The sequence below is a fragment of the Sinohyriopsis cumingii genome, chromosome 1, assembly GCF_028554795.1.
Source record: "Sinohyriopsis cumingii isolate HCF-2022 chromosome 1, ASM2855479v2, whole genome shotgun sequence".
Lineage (NCBI taxonomy): Eukaryota > Metazoa > Mollusca > Bivalvia > Unionida > Unionidae > Sinohyriopsis > Sinohyriopsis cumingii.
This window is the reverse complement of record NC_142961.1, coordinates 75449276-75476158: the sequence shown is the minus strand read 5'-3', so window position 1 is coordinate 75476158 and position 26883 is coordinate 75449276. Positions and strand designations below refer to the sequence as shown.

General features: G+C 34.1%; 2 protein-coding genes across 3 annotated transcripts in view; both read left to right on the top strand.

The window, feature by feature from the left end:
• Nucleotides 1-26883, top strand: part of LOC149807140 (ubiquitin carboxyl-terminal hydrolase 14-like) — a 77689-nt gene that overhangs the window by 38358 nt on the left and 12448 nt on the right. For both annotated transcript variants that reach the window (XM_089962607.1, XM_089962615.1), the window contains exons 9-14: nt 8619-8698; nt 9292-9374; nt 10891-10922; nt 12546-12611; nt 15270-15362; nt 21065-21190. In XM_089962607.1, coding sequence (XP_089818733.1) covers nt 8619-8698; nt 9292-9374; nt 10891-10922; nt 12546-12611; nt 15270-15362; nt 21065-21190 — 480 coding nt within the window. The remainder of the gene's footprint in view (nt 1-8618; nt 8699-9291; nt 9375-10890; nt 10923-12545; nt 12612-15269; nt 15363-21064; nt 21191-26883) is intronic.
• LOC149807141 (uncharacterized) lies at nt 118-8609 on the top strand. The gene is made up of 2 exons (XM_089962628.1): nt 118-5641; nt 6657-8609. The coding sequence occupies exon 2, from the start codon at nt 7289-7291 to the stop codon at nt 7862-7864; it is 576 nt and encodes a 191-aa protein (XP_089818754.1). The 5' UTR covers nt 118-5641; nt 6657-7288; the 3' UTR covers nt 7865-8609.

The window sequence follows — 26883 nt, the reverse complement described above, 5'->3', positions numbered from 1 at the left end:
GAGCTTTTTAATACTCTAACCATAATCAATTAACATCTTCAGTCCTGTCTGAATTACTTTTGATCACACATGTTACAGATTCTTATCCATCTTGACTTTCAGCACAAAGCAGAACCTTCCCTGCAAAGAGAATCAAGGTTATGGTATTATTTTATGCTGATTTAAAGATTTACACTTTCGTAATACAGCCATGGTTATTGTCTTTAATCCTTAAAGAATTTTGCCTGATTGTACACAGTATAATCCATATTGACAAACTTTAAACACTGGAGCCAAATGACCCTTCCAATATCATCAAATAGTGTTATGCTGCTTGATATTGGCAACAAAATTGTCATGCCCTGCTTTAGCCTGCTTAAATTACCCTGGAAGCAAGTTGTAAAAAAAAATGGAAAAAATTAAAATTTTAAATAATAATAACTTTGCTTATGTGGAAGATTTTGATGAGTGATGGGAGTGAAGAAAACCTCTTCCACCATAGTTTCACATGTGACTATGAAAAATATTAGTGGAGAGGGATAATTTTTAACTTAAAAACATGTCAGATCAAAAAAATAACAAACAAGGGTGCTGAAGAAACTTGTAAGAAAAATATGCAAGCAATATAATCAGTGCTTTAGTTTGGGACATTACCATGCTCATTGGAAGATTTGTGGGAGGGACTTGACATTGATTTGCAGTGAAAAGTTACACATGTGCAGACTAGATAAAGTTTGTTTGTATAATGACTTTGTAAATATGTGATTTTGAATTCTGGTACTAATCCATTTTGTCCAAGAACTTTAACCAGATATGCAAATCCAGGTTCATAATGAAAATAAACGATATTTTTTTTTTACCATTTATTGTAATTATTACTTGTAATGTGTAGATTACGTTTTTATGCTCAGATTGTGCTTTTGTGCAATAAGATTACACTTGTACCCTCAAGGAGTTGGTAGGTATGGCATTGGCATAATGTAATTTTTTTTCATATATTTAAAAAAAAATAAGATTGTTATATGTATAGTCATGAAACTTGATGGGTATATTCATCTCAGACAGTATTATGCACCATCAGCCAAAGTAGGTCACAGTGACTTACATTTTACACACCATTGATTAGGTTAAGTTTTTCATTTTGCTCCATTATTCTTACAATTTTGTATGTACAGTCATAAATTCTTGGGTGTATACAGAATGACAGGATAGATTTTCACAATACGATTCTTTGATATATCACATGGAAACCTTCTAGCACCAAAACCAAGAACAGAGCAATTTAAACAGATCTTCCAATACTCTGGTACATTTCTGTGGAACATGTTTCCACTACATGTAAAATCTGCTGAGAATATTACAGTATTTAAGAAGAGATATCGTGAGCATGTATGTGTTTCTAATAGATAATGGAATTTAGTATTTTAATACTAAACATATTAAAACAAACAGTAATTATTGCTATCTTCATATAATGTGCATTGTTATACTCTCCTTAAGAGAGCCTCAGGGAAGAATAGTTCTTGACCAACAAGTCACTCTCTATAAATAAAACATTATTATTATTATTATTATATAGGATTTTACTACTTATTTTATACTGCCCCTCATATCACTCACTGAAATCTTATACATTGTTTCCATTTTTTCACACCTTGCATCCAGTATAGTTTATTTACAGTAATACTAACCGTAGTAACATGACTGACTCATGAAGAGCTTGGATCATAAGATTAAAACAATCTCTGCAGGCCTCATGTTCAAACGTAATATTTCTTGTCTGTGAGACAGTATAAGCCATTGGCTAGCAGGCATTATCAACTCTGCAGCTTTTATCGGTATGATCTGTCTACGCAGAGACAAAATTGAATCTCTTGGTTATAGTGGCTGCAGCTTGGATAACCACCAGACCAGTTTGACATCAACACAAGCCTTCTGATGGGTGTGAGCTCATTACTTTAGCTGGAATTTCCAAGATTTTTGTGCTAGGGAAGGAAAAGTCACTCATTCTCTTATCCTGGTACTGTCATGGGTTACATGAGTCAGTTGTACTGCCCTTATTTTAGGAGAGCAGTTTATGCTTCTTGTAGGGAACCCAACCATTCTTCCCTCAAAGGGTGGCCATGGTAAAGGCAGGATGATCATGCAGTACTGCCAGCTAATACCTATTCTCCTAAGATTAATGTGATTGGGAAAGTATTTTCTGGAGAAAGTACAATTTCAGTATAGCAGGTTGTCTAAAAACATTTACCATTATCCAGTGATATTACTTTCATATGAAACTTTCCAACCCATCTCTGCAAATGACAGCATTGTCATTGATGTATAGTTCAGCCCAAATTGGTAAACAATCAACTGTCAGTGGCATGGGGAGGTAATGAGCAAGGGGTTTTCCCCTTTCTGTCGCGTAGAGATGGGAAAGACAGAATTTTAGTCTTTACAGGATTGTCTCATTCTGGAGGTGGTGAAGTTCATTATGTTTTATCAGTGACATGCAATGCCAAAATGAAAATATAATCTCTAATAATGAACTACTACTACTTATTTCTCTGCAAGTCCAGTAATGTGGTATTGTGATGTGGAAAGGCTGAGTTGATTAAGGAATAAAGATGTTTTAGATTCATGACACCCCAATAGAGATGTCAAAATTTTAGGAAAGTTTTACTGTGGACCTGTTGATCCTAATGATCGGTTACCCAGGTACCCGATCAAAGGGATATTGGATTAAATGTGAATCTGAACTGCTTTGTTGTAAAGTTCACATGAGCCAGTCCCCAAGAGAATGGTATATGCATAATTATAACTAATATAAGTGGCAAAAAAGCATAATCTGAGCATAAAAAGTGTAATCTCTATATTACATGCCATAATTACAGAAAACTACAAAAAACATGCATTTATTTTTGCTACTTATCTGGATCTTCAGTAAAAAAATTTGTCCCAGATTGGCTAAATCCATGTGGATTAATAGTTAGCACAATAGTATAGACACAAATGAAGATAAATTGTTTATGCATGACACTCGCTTTAACTAGGCTACATGTCTTCAGTAACTTTCATGAATGACTGTTGTATTACATCACTATCGAATTCTTATTTCAAAATTTTAAAGTACTATTTTTTGTCATTTTCCGCATGCAATTTTTTTAAAAGTGTAATAAATTTCCTCTCCTAACAGTTTTCAGTCATATAACATTCATCAGTTATATCAATAAAGCCCATTTATTACAATATCTGGCACCAGTTATCTTCAATTTAGACTGGTCTGCTACATATGTGGTATCAAAATAGAATGAATCTGAAATAGAAAATAAGGAAAGTAGATGGAGTTTTGATGATGAACTGGGAGGCTGGTATCGTTGTTTGTAATTTAACAATCAGTCATTCATGTACTATATAATAATACAACAACAAAATAAAAATAGGCTTAGTATGTCATTTTCCTTTGGCCAATGAGAGGGCAGTATTCCATTCAGTGAGTTGCACTTGCATATGAAGTGGGTGCGATCATGGCAGTATCAAGTGATAGTATGGGAAAATGGTCTGGCATTCCTTAAAGGTATGATAGTAAGCCAGACTTTGGACAGGCATATAAAATTGAATACTTTGGACAGGCATATACAATTGAATGCCTGAGCTAAGCATTGGTACCAAATTTATTATGCTACATGAAATCAAGCTTGGAATAGCAGCACTGATTTTTAAATAGGTCGCACAAGAAAGGAGAGAAGTGTCCTCTCTTGTATTATTGTATAGTACATGTATGACAAGTAAATAGTAAGCAATGATATGAACCCCTGTGACAGTGAATAAATGCGCACATAACATGAGCCTTGAACTGTAGTCATTATTCTCTGTCTTGATCTGAACTTGGAAAGTTTTGTTAATGGTACCCGTTTGTCCATTTTAATACCCAGGTTATTATCAATGGGCTGGTTGGCCCATTAAAACCATTACACCCTAACTGAAATTACTTTATACTTAGACTTAACCAATCTGAGTGACAAAGACCTGTGGATTAGCAAACATTCTGCAAGTTTTTTAAGTGATAATCCAATCACTTGTTTATACTTTTGTGGTCTTGGTCGATTGTCCAAAGTCATCAGTTAGAATCATATGCAGACAAAGAGAGAGTACCAATAGACAATTGCCACAAGATTAATCGTGTTCAAGTCATAAGTGGCATAAAATCAGTGTATATAATTAAATGACAAGAAATCTGGAAAATTTAGTTTTGCAGATTTCATTTCATGGTTTAGAAGAGGAAACTACCAACATTTGAAATAAGACTAACATCATATATATATCAAACCTATTAAAGATCTTCCTGCTTTTGGGGCATTGCTTAGCAAGAAAGGAGGCCTTATGCTTCCAAACAGTGAACTAATATTTTATTGGACTTTTTGCTGATTAATTAGTCTCAGCCATGAACTCACTTGACCCATGTTTCATACACAGATAATAATAATAATAATATTAATTCAATGGCAAGAAAATGCCATACAGATTTCAACATATTGCATGTATATTTCTGTTAAAGGATTGTGCAGCAAACATGTCTACATTAAAGCTAAGTATGTAATTCATTGTGCAGTTCAAAATTCATTTTGTGAGCCATATAGGTCTTTAAATAATTTTAAAGATTTCAAGCTATCTTATGCTATTTGATGATAGTATGCTATTGCCATTCAGTATTACAATAGTATACTATTGCAGGGTTGCATCTAGGATGCGTGATTGTGCAAATCTCCACCAAATTTAAGATTTCCCGCAAAAATTGTAATCCTATGTGGGAAAATCGCTCACAAAATAAGAATTGTGCACATTTTTTGTGAAGAATGCATTACTTTATTGTTTTGTTTTTTGCTGTAAAATTCCCGGTTGTCACTCTCTGCGAATATGTTGTACTTGTATAGTTGTAAATACGTTACATATTTCTGTGTGTCATGTGCTTAATTCTGATTGGTTAATAAGAAAGTTCAGAAGAGCACATTTGATAGAGAAGCTGGCTTGGCGGGACAATGTGTTAAATGGCAAAATCAGCTAAAACTCTGATACTTTTTCATTATTTTAGCAGTAACACTTCTAATAACAGACAGGGTGCAGAAGTTTCTGTCAGTAGGCACAATCACATTGAACAAACACTTCCTCAGGCTAATCCCATATCTGACGATGCTAGTGATGATGTGCTTAAAGATGGCGGCAATGAAACTAAGGGTCCATCTAACACCAGGGAAAAAAAATTCTCTTTCAATTCAGACTAGAAACAAAATCGACCATGACTGGAAATGAATGGAAAAAATTAGATGCTTTGCAGATGGTGTGTAAAAACTGGCAAAAAAATTCTTTCACACTTGGAATTGCTAATTTCAGGACATCAACCCTTGAGAGACATGTTGAATTACCAGCTCACAAATTGGCAATTCAGGATTTGAAACTAAGTAAAAATCTTAAAACTGCATGCATGGCAGCGGTCAGCAAGAAATCTGAATCAATTTTTCGTGCATGTCAGTTGCCTATTACTTGGCGAAGGAGAGTATTGTTTCTCTAAAATATGGCTCACTGTTGGATTTTGTTGACTTTCTGGGTGTTGGTGTTGGCAATGTGTGAGTTGGAAGAAAATGCAACATATTCGTCCAGGGCTTCTGAAGAGGATTTTCAGGTAAGTTCTTTATTTTATTTACATTTTTTCTATTGAAATTTATATATACTAACAAGCAATCAAAACATGATCATTTAGGTTCCGATCAGTGCTGATATAAACAGGTAGTACTGTATTATGAAAATGGCAACATTTTTGAAAACTGGCTACAAAATACTTAAGTTGGTAATTTTTGGTTACAACAGCTTTGAGGAATCCCTGTGTTACTAAAAATAGCACGTAGCATTGTGATCGGCCAATGAAATTGCCTTCAGTAGCTCGTCATGACTTCTGTCAACGTTTAATGGTGGATAATGTTTTTCTTTTGTAATCAGTTTGTTTTATTGGTACCTGTTTCTTTCGCCCTGAAATTCTTTCCTCTCTAGACAGGTCACATTTCAGTATCACTGTAACGAGTTTTTGTGTGTTTGAAATGATACAGTCGCTATTGTTTGAGTAATTTCCTGAGCATTTAAGGAGTTGCTGTCGACATCATGATACCATACAGTAGTCAGACAAATCCCACTGCTTGAAACTTATATAATGCTTTAGTAAATAAGTTATTATTATTTTTTGCTCTGATGGTCATTGCAGCAAATGACATTGACCCTGATCTGCTTATATCACAACTGTGCATATGTAGGGACCCATCAGTGATGTATATAATACCAAGGTTTTTTGTTTTTAAAATCGTATACAGACGGGCATAATCACTTCCCTCATTACTATAATTGAATGACTTTAATTAACAGGGAGAGAGAGAGACTGTAGTGCCATATTATTTTAGCATTTCAACACCTTGATGGGATTTCTTAAAACAATCGAATTATCACAAGGCAACATCCTTAGACACTCCAAGGTCTTAGGTTAAGGTTCTTGCACAATTGCATCTGATTTTGGTCATTTTACTGTGTTTTCATTTATTCAATTTTTTTTGTTTTACATTTCTCAAATACTTTAATAATAATAAAATAATAATAATGATAATAAAATACTTTTATACCTTGATTTATCATTGAGCTTTGTTTTTTTCCAGGATTGCATAGCAACAGTGATAGAATCTGAGTTACTGCAGCAAGTATGATGTAGTCCATTTATTATCATCTTAACTGATGAGAGTACAGACATTTCTAATACCAAGAAGCTGGTCATTTATGCCAGAAACATTGAACCAACCATGTTTGTTTCTACAACTCATTTTCTTGGTAATGTGTCAGTGGAAGGCCAATCACACACTGCTGAAGTTCTTTTCAAAGAAGTTGTCCAGTTCTTGGAAAAGAAGGAGATTCCTCTTGAAAAAGTTGTTGGTTTTGGCAGTGATGGGACATTAGTGATGACAGGTTGTAGAAGTGGTGTAGCAACACGGTTCAAGGAGAAAAGCCCTCACTTGATAGCATTCATTGTGCGGCTCATAGATTGAATTTTTGTACCTCTCATGCGTCAAAAAACATTCCATACCTCAAAATAACCTTTGAAGACACGGTTAAAGACCTGTACTAGTTTTTTAATAATAAATCTGCCAACAGAACAGCTGAATTGAAGGAAATCCAGAAAATTCTGGACATTCCTCAACTGACAGTCAGAAGTGCATGAAATAAGATGGCTGGCATTTTATGATGCACTATATGCAATTTTTCACAGCTCGTGAATTATTTCAAAAAGAATAACATGACAAAAGAGTGTCAAGACTTGTTGAATAAACTCAAAGACTACAGATTTGTGGCATGCATGAATATTATGATGGATATCATACCTCACTTAGCACCGCTAAATATGCTAATACAGAAATCTGACTTGGATATTGCAGCTGTGTCACCGGCACTTGATATTTTGAATTCTACCTTACAGAAAGCAGACATGGGAAAATCCTATCACCAGACCTGTTTGTCTGAAAAATTGAAATCATCAAAGGATGGAGACAGTACTAAAATCACTTACAATGGTGTTGAACTCAAGTTACACAGGAGTACATTGAAAAAAGTTACAGATGATGTGTCCAACCTTTGCCACGAGTTTGTTACAAATTTGCATTTGGAGATGGTTGCAGGGTTTCCAAAGAGCAGCACACAGGTGGCCACAGCATTTGAGGTTCTTGGTCTACGTAGCATCACATTCCTAGCTTCTAAAGAACAAGAAATATATGGTTATGACAAGATCAAAATTCTCTGTGATCAATTTGGTCAGGAGAAGAAATCAAAAGAAGCTATCAGTCTCCCTGTATGTTACCCAATACATGTTTTTTGACAGTGGTCTCTTGCTAAGACTATCATTAAAGGAGAAAATGTACCCTTGAGACAAAATGTGTAGACTCTGGCAGATTGTACATCATCATGCAGACAAATTTCCAAATCTTCAATTAGCATCAGTGGCCATGGTTATGCCATACCAAACTTCTGACTGTGAGAGAGGATTCAGTAATCAGAATCGTACCAAAACTGCAGGAAGAAACCGTCTAGAAGAAAGGGTTCTCAACAGACTCATGATGATTTCAATTGAAGGACCTCCTCTGAGAGACTTCAACCGTAGCAAGGCATCTGTAGAGTGGAGGTTGAGGAAGGACAGAGGGCTATTAAGGTTATAGTGATCATATTTGCAGAATAATGCAGTCACAATTACAGTCAGCCTGGGTGCGGATGTATTTATGTCCCACTTTTTTCAGATTCAGTAGGGGCAAGTACCCACATTTATCAGATCCTAGATGCAACCCTGCTATTGTCATTCAGTATTGCATTAATATGCTATTTTTCAGTATTATGATAGTATATTACCATTAACTATTACAACAGCATGCTATTGTCATTCAGTATTACAATTGTATACTATTGTCATTCACTATTACAATTGTATACTATTGTCAGTCAGTATTACAATTGTATACTATTGTCATTCACTGTTACAATTGTATACTATTGTCATTCATTATTATGATAGTATATTACCACTCAGCATTATGATAGGATGTTATTGCCAGAAAAATAGCCTTTCTTTCTTTTTTCAGGTTGTTTCAACTATGCAAGCTACAGCCTCAGCAACTCCTGGGTTTATGGATCAGTATTTTGGAGGACAATTTGAGTCCATGTATCCCAAAATTAGGATTTCTTTGTCTGCAGCAGGTTTTGCAGTGGATGCATCAGAATGAAATACTTTGAATGGTTCTTAAAGACAGAAATTTTAAAGCAAGACCAAAAATAACCAAAATTTATATATTTCTATTTAAATGACCCGAATATCCTTGCCACACCTATAATTTTTTTATTTCCATCTGCCTTTCCCACCTCCTTCCCATCTTACACTTTTTAGTTTACTTTTATCTCAGTTATAATCCTTATGGTTAATTTTAACAAAATGTACATGTTACAGATCTTTTTACTCATTAAGATTCATTGAGTCATGTTTTAAATGGGGTCATAACATGTTCTTGAATCTTGCATTCTGGTATGGTCTAGTATTACAAATCTGGCTGTTCCATTAGCCAACTTCCATTTTCATCCATTTCAACAATTCTTTTTTTTAAGGTGATTCAAGATCGTATGCCATAACACATCGGAGGTGTCATTTTGATATTTCATGAGAAATATTTGCATTATCATTATGATATTAGACATTGGTATGTAGACTGTAAGAATTGTTTTCAAAAGACTTTGTATGTATAAAGCCTTAACACAATACAGTATGAAATGTGAAGAAGCACAGGAGGAGGAACCAACTAAATCAGTAGAAAAGTTCTACCAATTAAGCTGTTTTATTGAAAAAGGTGAGCAGTTAAACTCATATTGGTTCATGGTTTGCACAAACATGAAAAATCCTTATATTTGTTTGGATATCTTGAAAATTCCTTGAATATATAAAAAGTTGCTTTTATCTGTGAATTTCTTAAATGTACTCATTAAATTTTGCCAAAGACACCTAGATTTTATTTGATGGAATGAAAAAAATTGAAACTAAATAAAGCATATAACATTTTAAATGCAGAATATTTGGATATTTGTACGGATCATCCAAAATCTGTAAATAAATAAAATTGGATAAAATTTGATGATGCTCAAATGATCAACAACTCAGGTAGTTATTTGTATTCATATCCTTATTCAGGTCATTACAGCAATTATTACATTTTATGAACATTTTAAACCATGGGTAGTTATTTGTATTCATATGTATATATCCTTATTCAGGTCATTACAGCAATTATTACATTTTATGAACATTTTAAACCTTTTGCACTTAGATTATTTGGAGATAAACCTTGTTAGGACAATTGAAAAAATAAACTATTGTAGATAAGTGCAATTTTGTAGGCCTATATGGATGATTTGGTTAGATATTCATGCCATTATTGAAATTGTTATAACTCTTTTTAATTTGTTTTTCTTTTGACTTGCTTGGTGTGTACTGTTTTTACAAATACAGACTAAAAAGTTTTTTTTAAATTGGGTGCAGGATATTAGTCTCTTAACCTCTGTTTTTGATGTTTTCCAGCTGGTCCTAAATTTTACATTTTCAAAGGTCTTTGTTACTTAAAAAATTGATTAAGCTGTTGTCATCTGATGAGAGGAAGATTAATAGTCCAGACCTTAAAAATCAGGGCTGTTCCATTTAAACTTAAATGGTAACCAGGTACTTTTTTTCAAAAAGTATTCCAGGGTACTCTGATTACTCAGAGAGTTCATATGAAAATGATACAAAATTCTCAACAGCATTGATGGGTGACTACTCCATATTAAATGTGCCTTCCCTGGGTTACATGTATATTTTACTGGAACAGCCCTCAACTAATTTCATTATTCACATAACAGAATTTTCCTTTCATTCTGCCAAGCACCATTGTCACAGAATGACATATTCATTTTAGAATCACCCCTCTTAGGATCAATGAAATCTACCAAAATTAAAAACAGTATAATACAGAGGGAGAATTAATCAGAATTCACTATATAAAGAAAGAAATAAGCCAAACATTTCTTTTCTTATTTTTGCATATCTAATATTTAATAAAAATTTAATTCTGAAGTTTTTTCTAAAGAAAACTTTCCATTGCTCTCTGTAACACTTATATATATATATATATATATATATATATATATATATATATATATATATATATATATATATATATATATATATATATATATATATATATATTTGTAACAAGGGATTTATATCGCAAATAATTCCCCCAGTACTTTGTTATAAGTTTTAAACATATCTAATAGAGAGATTTGTACATGGATAATGTATGTATAATTTGTTTTAAATTATTTATATTTCAGAGGTCAAATATATGGAAACCGGATTGAGATTAGTAAGTATTCTGAGATGTGGGAATATTATGTTCATTGACTTTTAACACTATGTGCTGGATCTGCATTGAAAAATTCATATGTGGAACTTTCCTAGATGCAGGTCAAAGATGTTCTTTAGTTCAAGAAAACATGATGAAAGTAAGTGTGTGTGTGTATGTGTGTGTGTGTGTTGTTGTTGTTGTTGTTGTTGTTGAATAGCACATCATCACAATACTGGATATATGGCACCAAATAAAAATTAAATTAAAAAATGTTAATACAATGAATGTTGCTTTTGGCATTACAGAGAAAGAATTTGTATTGACTTATAAATAATTTGTACATTTGTGTCTAAAATGGCAAGATATTTGCTCGTATGAGAAACAAGTTTTATTAAAATGTCACAAGCGAAGTGAAATTAATCCAGATCTGGATCTAATCCAGCTCTGGTGAATTTTTGTTTAAATCCAGATTGGTGTAAAACTAGATGTGTGAATCTGGATCTAATGCAAGTCTGTTGAATTTTGGCTAAATCCAGATACTGTACAGCTGTTGAATTTTGGCTAAATCCAGATACTGTACAACTCTGTTGAATTTTGGCTAAATCCAGATACTGTACAACTCTGTTGTATTTTGGCTAAATCCAAATACTGTACAACTCTGTTGAATTTTGGCTAAATCCAGATACTGTACAACTCTTTTGAATCTGGGGCTGCTACAACTTTCGGTGAATTTTGGTTAAATCCAGATTGATGGGGAAAAAATCTCAATGCCAGTTATACCTTCCCTGTGTCAGCAAGTAAGAATGGGTACTTAATATCCAGTCTCACTCAATGCATTTCTCCAGACAGATTTTCCATCAGTATGCATCAGTCAGAATTAAAACAGCAGCAGTAATCTTAATCTTTATTTAATGTGCCTTGTAGGGCAGGGTTAGATATACAATTATTCATCAGCGTTAACATGCTGATAATGATAACCAGTAATCATTCTTAACTCTTTTACTTAGAAATTTTAAAATTACAAGAATTGCATGACTTATTATGAAAAATTATGTTTGGTGAAGAAGATAAGTCAATAACAGCTGTTTTCCATATTAAACTAGTTACATAAAAAGGAAGCAAACAAAATAAATTATTTAGAACTAATATGCTTCAGTCTTCTTTTCACATCTGTCTTCACAACAGGTGGTGCAACTATGAAAAAATATTTGTTCTCATTCAGTTTTGTTTTTTCTTCATAATTAATTAAAAGGTTTAACTGTTTACATTATTATTTGATGGTTTAGATAAGAATTGCTGATTGTTTTCGCAGTTAATGTATTCATATCATTCAGTGCTGAACTAGTCACTGGAGAGACATAAATGGTACATTTCAATGTAATATGGCTTCAGTTAGTGAACACAACAACAATTTACAGTGAACATGCTTGCATAGCATTAAATGTGTATTGTGAATACATATAGTAAGTCTCAAGTTTTGTATTATGATATGTATCATGATTATTGAAAGGGAACTGATGATATGTAGCCCTAATGGCTTTTATCATCTGTTTCTAGCAGCTGATAACAGCCTTACCAAGTTAAGGAGAGACAGGTGTGTTAATAAGTTATGGTTAATAATATGTATTTTTCTCTTTTCAGAGATTAGAAGAAGAGGTTACAAAGCAATCACCAACACTTGGTAGAGATGCTACTTATAAAAAAGTTGTAAGTATAGAAATGCATTTTAATCTTCATTATACTTTGTATCTGTTGACTAATCATATCTTGTTTACATTAACTATGTTTATTAAGCTAGGGACATACAAGACATGTTACCCAGTTCTCTTCCTGTAAACTGTTACACTGCAGACATTGTAGTGATATGACTGTTTTTTTTTTAAAGCTACGTTAAAAATCCAAATCACAAACATCACAAACTCTTTCTGGCCTGATCTAAACATGGTGGTTTTACTGAAATCCTGAGTTTAAAAAAAATGTATGAGCTGTTGTTGGACATTCATCATAACCAGTGACAGTCTATGCCACATACCTTCACACCTTATACCCACCATTGTATTGCCTATCTGCCCCCCTCCCCTGCAAGTTATCCACATTTGTCCTTCATTGAAGTCATTATATAGCTTTAGGTTGTTTTGAAACGTGACTTTGGAATAGAACCATTTAAGTTGATGGGGTAGAGGGGTTTGCTGGTACTGTTGAAACTTTTTGCTCCAATGCTTTTGTATGCATTAGTAGGAGGCAATAATTTTTAATACTTTTTATCTGTACAGGACTCATTTATTTCCTGTTTGTTTAAGATCTGTCTTTACCCATGAAATCAAAGGGTCTACTTCCATGTTTGGTATTTTGGTGGTAGTTTTATTGTACGGCTTGCAAAACTCTGATTGCAATTTCACAACTGTTTTCACATGCATCTTGAGTATAATATGAGATCAGTATCTGTGTATGAGTTTCAGTTAAAACATTTTTTCAACTCTGGGTTGGAGTTTCTTATAAGAAATTTGTAGTATCTGATTTGGGCATTGTGTTGGTTGGATAATCATCAGTGCTGACAGACATGATTTGCTTATATTATAATTTTTTGCTCATTTCTCATTTGAGTCAGACTTCATCCACAACAGTTTTATTTGACATCAGTACCCAGTTGATAAAATCTCCCCCTTTCCAAATTAATGAAAGAAAATACAAACTAAGATTAATGATTAATGTTGATATTAGTAGTTCACATTCAATATTAGTCTAAATCACCATAGTAAGTCTTTAATTAAACTGTGTCCTAGAAGATGTCGACAACTTTTTTGTAAATGAATTTTGGGGAATTTGAAATAGGTGTGTTATATATTATGTATATTTCATTTGTATTGTTTGTTGGCCTGATTATATGTTATGTATATATTTATTTTGTAATTGACCTTAGTCCCAAATCAAGTTAATGGTCTACCTGTGAATGACATTTATTATGTAAACAACATATATATAGCTAATATTTCTCATTGATTATAGATTAAATATTCAGATCATTATTCATGAAGGTAAACATGTTAACTTCTTTTTGAATGTAGGATATTAGCAGACCTGCCAGCTCTTATGATTTTACCATAAGTTTTATGAAAATTACCCTTAAAATACAAACTTACATGGTAACCAGGTACTTTTTTTCAAAATGTATTCCAGGGTACTCTGATTACTCAGAGAGTTCATGTAACTAGCAGAAACTACAGAAAAAATGATCGTTGCTGAAAAATCTGGATAATTGGTTCATCCGTGTTTATTTGGATCTGGGTTTCATCTTGGAATTAATGAAATTAGTCAGGGAACCAGACTAACTTTACAGCGGCACCCAAGACGCTTTAAACTGCACCTATTTGTTAATGTGAAGTGCCTGAATAATCAAACTATTGATTATAGAATTTTTTAAAAATGGCATCCAGAAAGTGATGCTTGTTTGAGACAAAAGGGAAAATAAGCTTTTGGAAAAGTGTTATTAATGTATACAGAAGAATAAAAAGTATTCAGATTCTTGTGAATAAAAGCTGGAAAGGACACAATTACATTTATTGAACATCATGTGCTAATTTGAGTATGTCCTGTGCAGGAGATATGATTGCCAGGAATCTTAAGCAGTGCAAAAGACCAGTGTGATCTGAATAATTATGTTGTGCTGAAGTAAAAAAATTCATTCACCATCATACCCTTTTCATTGGGTATTTGATGAATACAATCTTAAACCTGCACAAATTTGATGAATTGTTAAACATTTATTCAACTATCATTTTCCCGATAGTTAGTGACAAGGTTCTTTTCTCCCGTTTTTTCTGTATAATAACCCTAACTTGGGGGATGGATATTCATCTGGAAGTAGTGCAAGAAAATGCACACTTACCTATGCACTGGCAGTCCCAAGTGGCCAAGTGGTCTAAAACGCTTACCATTATGGACCACTGCCATCTAACCTGTCTGCAGCGGTTTGAGTCTCAGGTTCAGCCAGTGTGGGTATGTGAGACAGCTTGCCAGTAGCTTCTAGTGGGTCAGTGGTTCTGTCCTGTGTTTTCCCGGGTTCTTCCTCTACCATTTATACTGGTCGCCATGTATAGCCTATCTTGTGCTGAAAAATGATGTTAAACCCTACTACAGCAGCAACAACAACCTATGCATTGCTGAGTGATTATGATCTCTTAGATCCTTATCCAAGGAAAAATATCAATTTTGAAAACAGTTAAACACTCCAATATTTAACATATACTCTTTCTTAACAGCATTGAGATGAAGAAGCCATTATGCTGAAAGTACCTCCCTGCTTTACAGTATTCGCTCTCTTTAAAACTGTATTTTTTAAGTAATTTGATAATGTTTTCCTTCCAGAGCAAAATAAGTAGGCTGCCAGGATACTTAGCAATACAGTTTGTTCGGTTTTACTTTAAAGAGAAAGAGGCTATCAATGCAAAAATTCTAAAGGTAAGTTTCTCTTGTCTGTCAGGTAAATGAAATTTTGTAAACATGTTAGTGTGTATATATATATATATATATATATATATATATATATATATATATATATATATATATATATATATAGAGAGAGAGAGAGAGAGAGAGAGAGAGAGATAGATGGAACCTGATTATATTTTAAAGCTATTATTCCTTTCATTATTTAGTTTTTAACAATGTGGATTTATACTATTTTGATGAAAACCTTGTTGGTATACTGTACAAGAACTACTTTACAGTACAAAGAGAATTCTTCAAGCATATTTTGATAACATAATGGAATTTTCATGCCATTGAAGCCATTTGTTTTAATTTTTTAAATAAAACTTTTACCTTAGAGATTTGCACTTTTCTCTGATGTAATCTTGCTAACATCAGAGGAGGGGGTAATTTTTATTTGGTCTAGTCTGTCCATCCAGCAAAGCTTGTTAGCAAGAGTGGACAAAACCACCAGTGTACACAAATGAAATATAACACTATTAATGTTAGATTTTCAGGCCATTACAGCAAATTTAAAGAAAAGGTTTTTTTACACTTTGTTGAACTTCTTAGTACTTTCACATTTTTTACAAAATCCTTGTTTGCACTATTTAGTAAACAGAACATGAGGTTGTCAAACAAAATATTTTAGGTATATTTGTATTTGTATGCAGATGATGTGATTAGATTTTTCAGCTATTAGCAATTTTTAAACTGAATCATTTTTAGCTAACCAGACTTTGATGCCAGGTATGCTTATGATATGATTGTTTGTCCATCATACGGTGTCTGACATGCATCATATGGTGTCAGACATCCATCATATAAATAATTGCTACTTATTATCAACTTCTTTTCAAAAACCATCGGATGCGGGAGGTCGTGGGTTAGATCCTCGACCAAGTCAAACCAAAGACTTACAAGAATGGTACTAACAGCTGCCTCACTTGGGGCTCAACATTAAGAGGTTAGTGTTAGGACTGGTTGGCCTGGTGTCAGAATAATGTGACTGGGTGGGACATCATGCTACATGTCTGCGGCATGATGCCCCACTGCTAAACGTCACTATAAACTGCCACATTGCAGACATCATAGTGATTTGACTGAAAAATTGTTAAAGCTATGTTAAAAGTCCAAATCACATCACACAACACACATAAAAAACCATCATTTAAACTAAAACTGGTACAGATTATAAAGATCTTTAAGGGTTATTCAGATGATGCCAGTCTGAGATAAAATATGACCACCCCTGCTAACAATAGAGAAAATTCGGTTTGACTTCTTCTGCATTGTATCCTGGTATATGTGTATAAATTATGCTGATCTGCCATCAAATGTGGTTGGTGTTGTCCTAAAAACCTCCAGATCTTTTTCAACCAAACTAAACCTCCTTACCCTTTCATCCAAACTAAACCTCCCGACCCTTTCAGCCAAACTTGGCACAGAACATTCTGGCACAAAATTATGACAATCTATCATTCATAATTGCCAGCATTACTATAAGTAGACAACCTTTAAATGATCTCCAAAGTCACTGAACAAAATTTACTCAGATTTAGCAGGATCCTGACATGAAGAGCTTTAAAATTCATTTTTTTAAAAATTTATTTATCTGCCAACAAATATCTCAACCATTACCAAAAACCTTTTAATGTCTTTTATGAAAAACTGCCAAATAAAATTTCACCAAACTTGAAAGTGACCTAGCTTGAGGACTATTCAGGTTTTTTACAAATGATACTGATTCACCATCAGGTATGTTGTTGTTGTTGTTGTAGGGTTTAATGCCATTTTTCAGCACACTATAGGCTATACATGGCGGCCAGTATTAATGGTGGAAGAAGAACCCAGGAAAATCCCGGAAAGAACCACCGACCCACGAGAAGCTACTGGCAAGCTTTCTCACATACCCACATTGCACCATTAGGTATGGTTATTATTACAAAAAATGGAAACAAAAACGTTCAGTGAGTTCTTTCTAATACTGATGAACAAACTTAAACTTGATACAACATCCTGGCTTGTAGACTTTTCAGATTTGCTCAAAAATATGCCCATCCATAATTAAGTATGGCCACCATTACTAAAAATAGATAAAGTAAACAACTTCTTCTCCAAATTGGTTGAATTAAGAATTGACCAAACTTGACAGAAATCATCTTGATTTAAAGACCTTTCGATTTTTTTACAAGTGATACCAGTCTGCTATCAACGTGAAACTTACTAAATGTAAAAAACTTTTAAACAATGACTTAACAGAATTTGATCACATTTGATGGAAAGCAGCCTGCTAAAAAGACATTCCAAATTTGTATGACTAATCAGGCATGAAATACGATAGGAGATACTAAAACTCATGCCAGAATTTTTGCTACATTTATATCAAGGTTTTCATTTCTCATGTATATCTATATTTTTTTAACTCCTGGTACATGATTTTGTTAAGAGCATGTTGACGGTTATTAATACTAATCTTAATAATAAGACTTAAATGTCACCTTTGGATTAAACTTCTCATTGGCTTATGGGGTTTGGACTGTTTCTAGAAGAATTCTGTATCTTCCCATTGGTTGGGCTAGATCACATGAATAGGTAAGTTCAAGGCAAAATGAGCAGTAAGATCCATCATGTACGGTATATTGTGAAATATAGTTGCAATAGATGTGTATAAGGAAAGAACTGAGCAATCAGATTCATTCATATTTTGGAGTCATCCTCATTTCTCATGTTCCCGTTGCAAGCATGCAGACATGTTTTATGTTGTACTTAGATATTATTTGAGAAGAAAAACATTTCATGGGATTGTTCAATGGCAATAGAAAGTGCTTATTATATGGACTGTAATATTATTCTGAAACTGTTGTGAATTATTCAAGACATTGGAAAAAAGGGTACTGACAGCTGCCTCGCTGGCATTTAGCATTAAAAGGTTAGTGTTAGGACAGTGGTTTATCTACAAATAGCTACATGTAAGTCCTTTGACTCTTCAAAGCAAAAAAACTGAGCCAAAATTCAAACCTATTCAGGCTGGTGCTTAGTCTTCAGTAGTTTGTAAAAATAATTATATTGTTTAAATACACATAAAAAATATTGGTTATATAACATAACTAAAGTCAATAAGGCATGTTTTCTAATTATTTTTATACAAGAAAACATTACACTAGGTAGTAGTGACTAGAATGTATTAATCTGGCAGGCAGAGAAAAGCTTATCCCACACATCATGCCGTGTTTTCACTGACTCAGTAAACTGTTCACAATTTAACAAATCATTTCATGTTTGTAAGTTCATAGATTCTTCTCTCCTTTGTTTTCTTCCATTTCTTCAAATCTTCCTCAAAATTGAAGGTACTTCTGTCTTCCACATCAGTCTTGATAAGCATCAGTTTTCTCTGTTTCTCAATCCCAAGCCTATTCCTAAAGGTGGTTAAGATCCTGTTCTGTACAGAGAATTGATATGACTTCTTTTTGAAAATATAGCCAGCTGTATATTTTCAACCATTGCTACACAAAATTTTGTTTTATATTACAAGTAAACGTTATCTCATCTTATGATGATGATGGCTCCACTGGTTCAGAAACATTACTGTTATTGATCAGTCATAAACATAGTGCAAAAAATAATTTCAGATCTGTTTTTAAAAAATTGCCTTTTCAGTCAAACACTGACAGTATTTTGAAACAACACAAGGCATACAACTGAGCAAATGGATATTGTTGTTTCATTGCGTGACAAGGGTGTGCATAAAATAATAGTTTCTTGTGAGAATCACATTAAAATCATGTGTTTATTTTCTGACTCTTTCTTGGGTGTGGTAATACATGGTTCTAACATCCTGTTTCTACAAATGATCTAACAGTTACAGGTCACATAAGGTCAGCTCCAGGCTCCACACTCAGTTATAACTCTATGTCTTATGATAATGTTGCTGTAAGAAACTGTTGTGCTCTTGTTTTCTGTTTGGGAGAGTAGTGACCTAGCCATGAAAGTAGTTAGACCAAACTTTTGTTTTGTGTTGATCAGAAAAACATGACATTCAGGTGCATCAGTTTACGTACCAGCGACAAGTTTTTTATGTCAAATCGAAAAACTTTGCATATTTGATGCATGGGTAGATAAAACACTGGGACTGATCGGCCTGGTGTCAGAATAATGTGACTGGTTGGGACATAATGCTGCATGTCGTTGGCGTGATGCCCCAGTGCTAGACATCACTATAAACTACCACACTGCAGACATTGTAGCAATATGAATGATTTTTTAAAAAAACTATGCTAAAATCCAAATATCACACACACACACACACACACAGCGGAGTTGGACTATGCCATCTTGACAATGTCACGATTCTTGGTGGACCAGTACATTTTCATTTTTGAAATTTATACAGAACTTTTTTTTGTTTTGCACTTTCATAAAACTTTATCAGGATTATTTTGGATTCATTTCATAATACTGTAAGTTCCTCCCACATTTTCATTTATAACTTTGATAATTAAATATTTACCGAGTTTTACTAAAGTTGTTGGTTTTGCTTCTTTGTGTTACTTAGTGTTGTGACCATAGAGTCGTAACACATTTCATACATTACTCAGACACATATTGTTATTTTCATTACTATCATATCACCCAATTAATCAAGTTGAGAAGATATAATACTTAATGGGTTGGTTTAGTTTTCAGTATGGATACTAACTGAGCAGGAATGTATTAAAAATACACACCCATCAGATCTGGATGTTAGGTGTTTGCAGTAGGATTTATATGTACATTAGGATGTACAGGATCCATTGTCTACAGGTGCATGATGATGTAATGATGTAAATAATCAAACCTGATGCGTCTATTGTGCAATATATTCATGTACAGTATTTGCCATCAGATGTGCATAAGAGTAATTTATGTTTTAATACACCTGAATCATGATTTATCTTAGGTCCTATATCCCTGATATTGGTGTGACTGGTTTACAATAATATATAAAGTTTGTACTTTCTGAAACACAAAATCCAATAATTTATAAACAAATAAGCAAACAAAAGAAAATGTAAGTGTTCTAATTCACTTTTTAATCAATCAGCTTAATTCCTTAACAAAAGAATCATCCGAGTCCCAGATGATTGAGCCACTGTGGATATCATGTTCTGAAAAATGATATTAAACCAACAAAACTGAAAATTGAAACTTGACAAAATAATAGAGAATCAATAGATATACATGCAGAATTTGTTTAATTTGTGCTTAAAATAGTGGGTCAGATTTGGAAATTGTAGTAGCTGTGTTCACAAGGCTAAGTACATGTTTATTATATGGTTTCCGTATATTTTATTTGATAAAGCATTTCTTAGATTTAAAATATCATATAATGTTTCCTGTGATATCATGTTTATTGTCCTTTTGCAAGGTTATGTAAGTTCGTGGCCTCATGTTCTACATTAATGTATTTAAAAGAATATACAGGTTGATGTATTAGTACTGCTGAACCATAGTTGTAAATCAGTCATAATTTGTATATTTTAAGAGCAATAGAGAGAGAGAGAGAGAGAGAGAGAGACAGAGACAGAGAGAGCAAGCATTTCAACAGCTTGTCTTAAACTGTATCTTAAAGGAAAAACATATTGTATAAAAATATTTCATCATATTGGTGTATCAGATTTTACTCTTTTCATTATTTCTGATTCCTTTTTCAGGATGTTAAATTTCAAATGAATCTTGATGTGTACGATTTGTGTAGCGAAGCATTACAGAAGAAACTTCTGCCTGCGAGAGAGAAATTCAAACAACAGGAAGATAAATTAGCAGAAGAAGCTCAAAAGGTTTGTAATTTATATTTCTTTTTAATATAGTTGGGAAAATTACTGGAGATTAGGCATTGATTAGTAAGTGTACATAAACTGATCACAGATATCATTGAATCTGTTTAGAGATAAATACAGAAGAGGAAAAAAGTAATGAACAAGAGGTCACAGAATTTTAATTTTAGGGAACAAGGAAAAGATGCGTAGAGTGGTCTTTATCATAGTGACCTCTGTAGTTTGAAATGGTATTCTTTCTGAAATGTGTGGCTGTGGTGTCAAGTCACATCAAATGCTTTGTGAAATATGTGGTAATGGTATCAAGTAAGCTGTTATATGTGGCTGCTGTGTCAAGTCAGCAGAAGTATGGTAGTGGTATCAAGTCAGCTGATAAATGTGGCTGCTGTGTCAAGTATGCTGAAATACGTGGCAGCAGTCTGAAGTAAACTCAAATATGCCACAATGGTGGCAAGTCATATATTAATAGTATGTCAGGTCAGCTGAAATATGTAGTTGTTGTGTCAAAGTTGGCTGAAATGTGACAGTAATGTCAAGTCATCTGAAGTGTATGGCTTTGATGTCACTTAAGCTGAAATATGTGTTTTTGGTGTCAAGTTACCAGAAATGTGGCTGTTTTGTCAAGTCAGATGAAATATGTGGCTTTGTTGTCAAGTTAGCTGAGATGTGACTGGTATCTTGTCAACTGAACTAGTTGGCTCTGGTTACCGTATTTACGGTATGTTTTCGGACTGCAACAAATAATTACTTTTTTTGTCGTCCGAATACATATTAAATTCTTTAATTAGGTGTCCGAAAACATACATTTGAAGACCGATTTACCCCCCCCCCCATGTCTGTAATGAAGTTACCATTAGCTCACATGACGACGTGCTGCCATGAAGTAAAACAAGTATTTTGTCAAGCACCACGGAAAGGATAATGAATGAAAATCAGGCATTACTTGCCTATTTTGTCTATGTGATACATGTCCGTCCACCAGAAAACACAGCCATACATGTATTAGAGCCACAATTGTGTGCGTATTTTCCAAAAGAACTGCCATATTACTATATAATCTTGCAATCCACAGTTTAACCCTCTGCTAATCGGTGATCATTAAAATCTACGTTACCAATGCGTGCAAGCTTAATTTCTGTGTAATTAATATATTAATGCAAACTAAATAAAAAGATTTTGGAATTATAATTTTAATTTTTAAGATATTTATGACAGAAACATTAGTATCGAGAGTAGAAATACCGGTTCATGTATGACAGCTAATCTTAGAGCACCAAAGGTGAGAGGCTCCATATGGGGTGAGTGTTGTATGCATGCATAGGAAGGGTAAAAATAACAAGCAAGTTGCAATATACGAGTCGGCGTGCTTAATATGTTGGTATTTTTAAAAAAAAATAAAAGTGGTCAATTTGTTGTGGTTCTCTCTTTTTTTTTTTCTCACCACCTAGCCGAGGGTAGCTTCAAAATGAGTAGAGCTTGCTGACTCGAAACAATCGACTGCTCAAAGATTGTTTTGATGTACCGGTATGTCGGAGATTTCAAGGTGTCTAGGTGATAATTGTTAATAATAAAACTTGTGGGATTTCTTTGACATGTGTGTTCGGAAATAAAATGCAGCCATCTGGATTTCATTAAAAGAGCACACGATATACCGAACATTTAGCACCCACAATCGGTATTTATCGTCTACAAAGAGGTTTACTACCAATAGAACAATAACTATGTTTAAACCTTGGTATATAATGCCTCAGGGATAAGGGGTTTGTTTTGTTGCACCATGCCAATGAATTTTAGTAATCCATACCGACTCTCTGATGTATTGTTTAATGATATAAAGCAGGGGTCATGGTTTCTAATCAAAGCCATAACTGTTACACCTGTTTGATGTGGTTTCATGTGTAACAATGTCTACACCCCCAACTAATTATATTCTTCTAGCCGAATCAAGCTATTAAAATATAAAGTATAAATAAAATATCCACCACTATCAAAAGTTTATATACTGGATAGCTGTCGTTGTGAAACATAATATTGTTAGTACTGTAATAATTTTGATGGATAAGTTTATCATACTTTATGCAACAAGCGAGGAGGCACTGCCTAGTTCGTGGAGGGACTCTCCCTTGCCGAAATCGTCTCCAAAGAGGCCAGGAGGCCGTCCACAGAAGCGACTTCGAATTAATGATTCTGAGGATGCATCACAAAAAGAACCACCTACGAAGAAAGCTGCTCTAGATGACGAGTCTGATTATCTTAAACCCGAGAGTGCTCCACCCGGTTCTGTACGTGGTCACTATAAACATTATACATTAAAGCAAAAGCAGGATATCGTTAACAATGCAAAATGTCTGGGAATTAGACCTACAGCAGACAAATTCAAGATTCCGAAATCCACGGTGAGTACGTGGATGAAAATTGACTTTTCTGCCGATCTGAACTTGAACGGACATTTGCCTAAGTGTGGACGACCCATTTCATATGGACAAGCTATGGATGATAAGATAGCTCAATGGGTGCTCACTCAACGTGACTTGCAAATTCCAGTCAGTGTTGAGGGAATATGTATATATGCCAAGGAGCTTGTCTCAACAGAATTTCCGGAGAGCAAATTCCATGCCAGTCGTTCATGGGGAGAGAGTTTCATGAAAAGACATGACTTTGTGCTCAGAAGCAGGACCTCTCTTGCCCAACGTTTACCAAAGGATTTGGAAGAAAAGATTGCTTCGTTCCACAAGTTTGTGATGGATAGACATGAGTAGGACGAGTTTGACAATAAGTTTATTATTAACATGGACGAGACACCGATGTACTTTGATCTTGTGCCAGGGAAAACGGTGGACAAAGAAGGAACAAAAAATGTTCTGATTCGTACAACTGGCGTGGAGAAGAGACACATTACTGTCGTTCTAGCCGTTGCAGGTTCTGGCGACGTATTACCTCCAATGATTATTTTCAAGGAAAAGAGACAGCTAGATCTGAAGGCTCCAAAAGGGTGGATTATCACAGTTCAAGAGAAAGCATGGATGGACGAAACGCTAATGCTGCGATGGATTGAAGAAATTTATTTGCCATTCACCAGAAGAGATCGATCACTGTTAGTTATGGACTTGTTCCGTGCTCACATCACTGATGACGTGAAGAAACAGTTGCGGTGCGGAAACGTTGTGACAGCAATAATACATGGAGGCTGCACATCCAAATTGCAACCTCTTGATGTGAGCATCAATAAACCTGTTAAGAGCTTCCTCCGCTGCAGCTGGACAGAATACATCAGGGATGCTACAAATGCATTAATATCATCTAATGAAAGCAGCAACGGACAGATCAAGACAGCCAGCAAACAGACTGTATTGGACTGGGTTGTAAATGCCATGGACACATTGAAGGAAAAGCGCACAATGATAATTAAATCTTTCAAGGTGTGGGGCATCAGTGTCAATCTGAGCGGAAGTGAAAATGCGCTGATCAGAAATGACAAACAATTAAACAATATGGATGATGATAGTGATACAGAATTTGAGGGCTTTTCGCCCGAGGACCTACAAAAGGCTATGGACAAGCTACTTGATACTGAATAATATATTTAAATATATTACAGCATTAAATCATATTTATTTTCATTCTTTGATATTGCTACTTATTGTGGATGGCTTACATACATACATAAATATATACATACGATTAAAAATTTTAAATTATATTAGTTCATGGAAGCTCATGATCACAATAAATAATTATCTACCAAATGAAGCGAATTTTGTATCAGTTCAATTATTGGTAAACACGCTGTGAATTTTACAACAAAACGAGGCAGCAGATCTTCCTAGATTGTGTCTGAAAACATAAATTGTAGAAAAAATTAGAGCAATGTCTGAAAACTTACAAGGCATTTAAATATTATATTTTCAAAAAAAAAATGGTGTCCGAAAACAAACGGTGTCCAAAAACATACAGTAAATACGGTAAGTTGAAATATGAGGCTATGGTGTCAAGTCAGGGGAAATGTGTGATGTGTGGTAGTCATATCAGCTGAAGTATGTGGCAGTCGTGTCAAGTAGGCTGAAACATGTGGCTGTTGTCATGTCTGCTGGAATGCAGACATTAAACTTAAGAAGTATATTGTTTTTGTTGGTGTTTACAAGTCCTTGCCACAAAGGTAAAGCAAAGCAGTTACAGTGCTCTACCTTCTGTGTTGCTCATCCATTAATTCAGCATTATTTTTGGTTTAAGCCTTTTTTTTATATAAATGTATGCATAGGTGGACTATCATCTGATTTTGTGAATAACTGCATTTGGGAGGAATATTCTTAAAAACCAGATAGGTTAAAAGTCACAGTCACAGAGGCCATTGTTTAACTTTTTGGTGGGTGGTAACTATTAAATTGGTATTAATTTGTTTTTGTTTTTTTTGTCTGATGTTTTACAGCACAGCAAAACAGGATGGTTATTTAATGCCACGGCAATGATGCTTAAGTGCCTTGCCCAGTAAATGGTCAATTTTGATATCTGGAAATATTATGGTTACCATGGATACATTATCATTAGATATTGCAAAGAGGTTTACCTTTGATGTAAAACATCTCAGTTGATTTGGGAATTTTAAGATCATTGTCACAGTTTGTTCCATGATTTCTTTAAAAAAAGGAACAGTTATGGTACATATTCATGGATGGCATTATACTCAGAGCAAAATTTGACAGTGAGATTTGGAGCATCCTTTGCATACATGACAACCATTAAGCTTTTGGTGTAATCTTTACACTTTTTTTCCTCACTAAATTATGCCTTACATGTAAACATATTTGGATTATGTGTTTTTGGTATGTCCCCCTCCCCAAAAAATTAATTTGTTTTCTTATTTTTATTAACAGCCCATTAATCTTTCAGACTGTATTCTAGAAAAGACAGCTTCTACGTAACTACGACATGAGAGTATGCTTGTCCGTCCTTGCATGCACCTTCCTAACAGTATTATGTTCTATTTATAGCAGCTGCCCTATTTCCAAGAAACATGCTGGTTTTACTTTCAAACTTTTGACCTCGGTTTCTATTTATAGCAGCTGTATGGCTCAGTTAGGTGAGAACAGACTGGTTTTTCTAATTTTTAATCTTTGCTTGCAGATTTTATTTTCTAATTGATATCTGATACAGAACCAGGTGGGTGGCGCTAAAAGTCGTAAGATTTATTCTAGTAGACGCGTGTTAGAGCAAAAATGTTTTTCAAATAATTTCACAGATGGATTAGATAAAGACGAAAATCTGATTCAAAGATGAATACATGAATTACACAATACAGCGTTCCATTCTAGGGCAGCTTCACGCCCACTGCAGGCTGTCTGGAGAGGATTTTAATATTGGTCATGATGGTAAAACAAAGAAACCTTGAATTAGCTCATTTTACAAGCTCCAATACTAAGGTAACTTGTAACTTCTTTTTTTAAAGCAGAACTAATAAATTCAGAGTCGTTATTTACCGAGTTCTTAATAGAACACGGACTATCCCTAGCAGTAGAAGACTATGTTGGTCCCTAATTCAAACAGATGTTTTCTGATTCCAAAATTGCAGAAAATATGCATCTGCAAGAACAAAATCATCTAATATTGTTTGGTGTTTAACAGAAGATAATTTGCTTAAAATCGCAGAAGCCATGAAAATTGGTCCGTTTAGTATTGCAACAGACAGGAGCAATGATTAT

Excerpts from the sequence above, each read along its gene's own strand:
- LOC149807141 (XM_089962628.1), top strand. The coding sequence starts at position 7,289 with ATGACAAAAGAGTGTCAAGACTTGTTGAATAAACTCAAAGACTACAGA.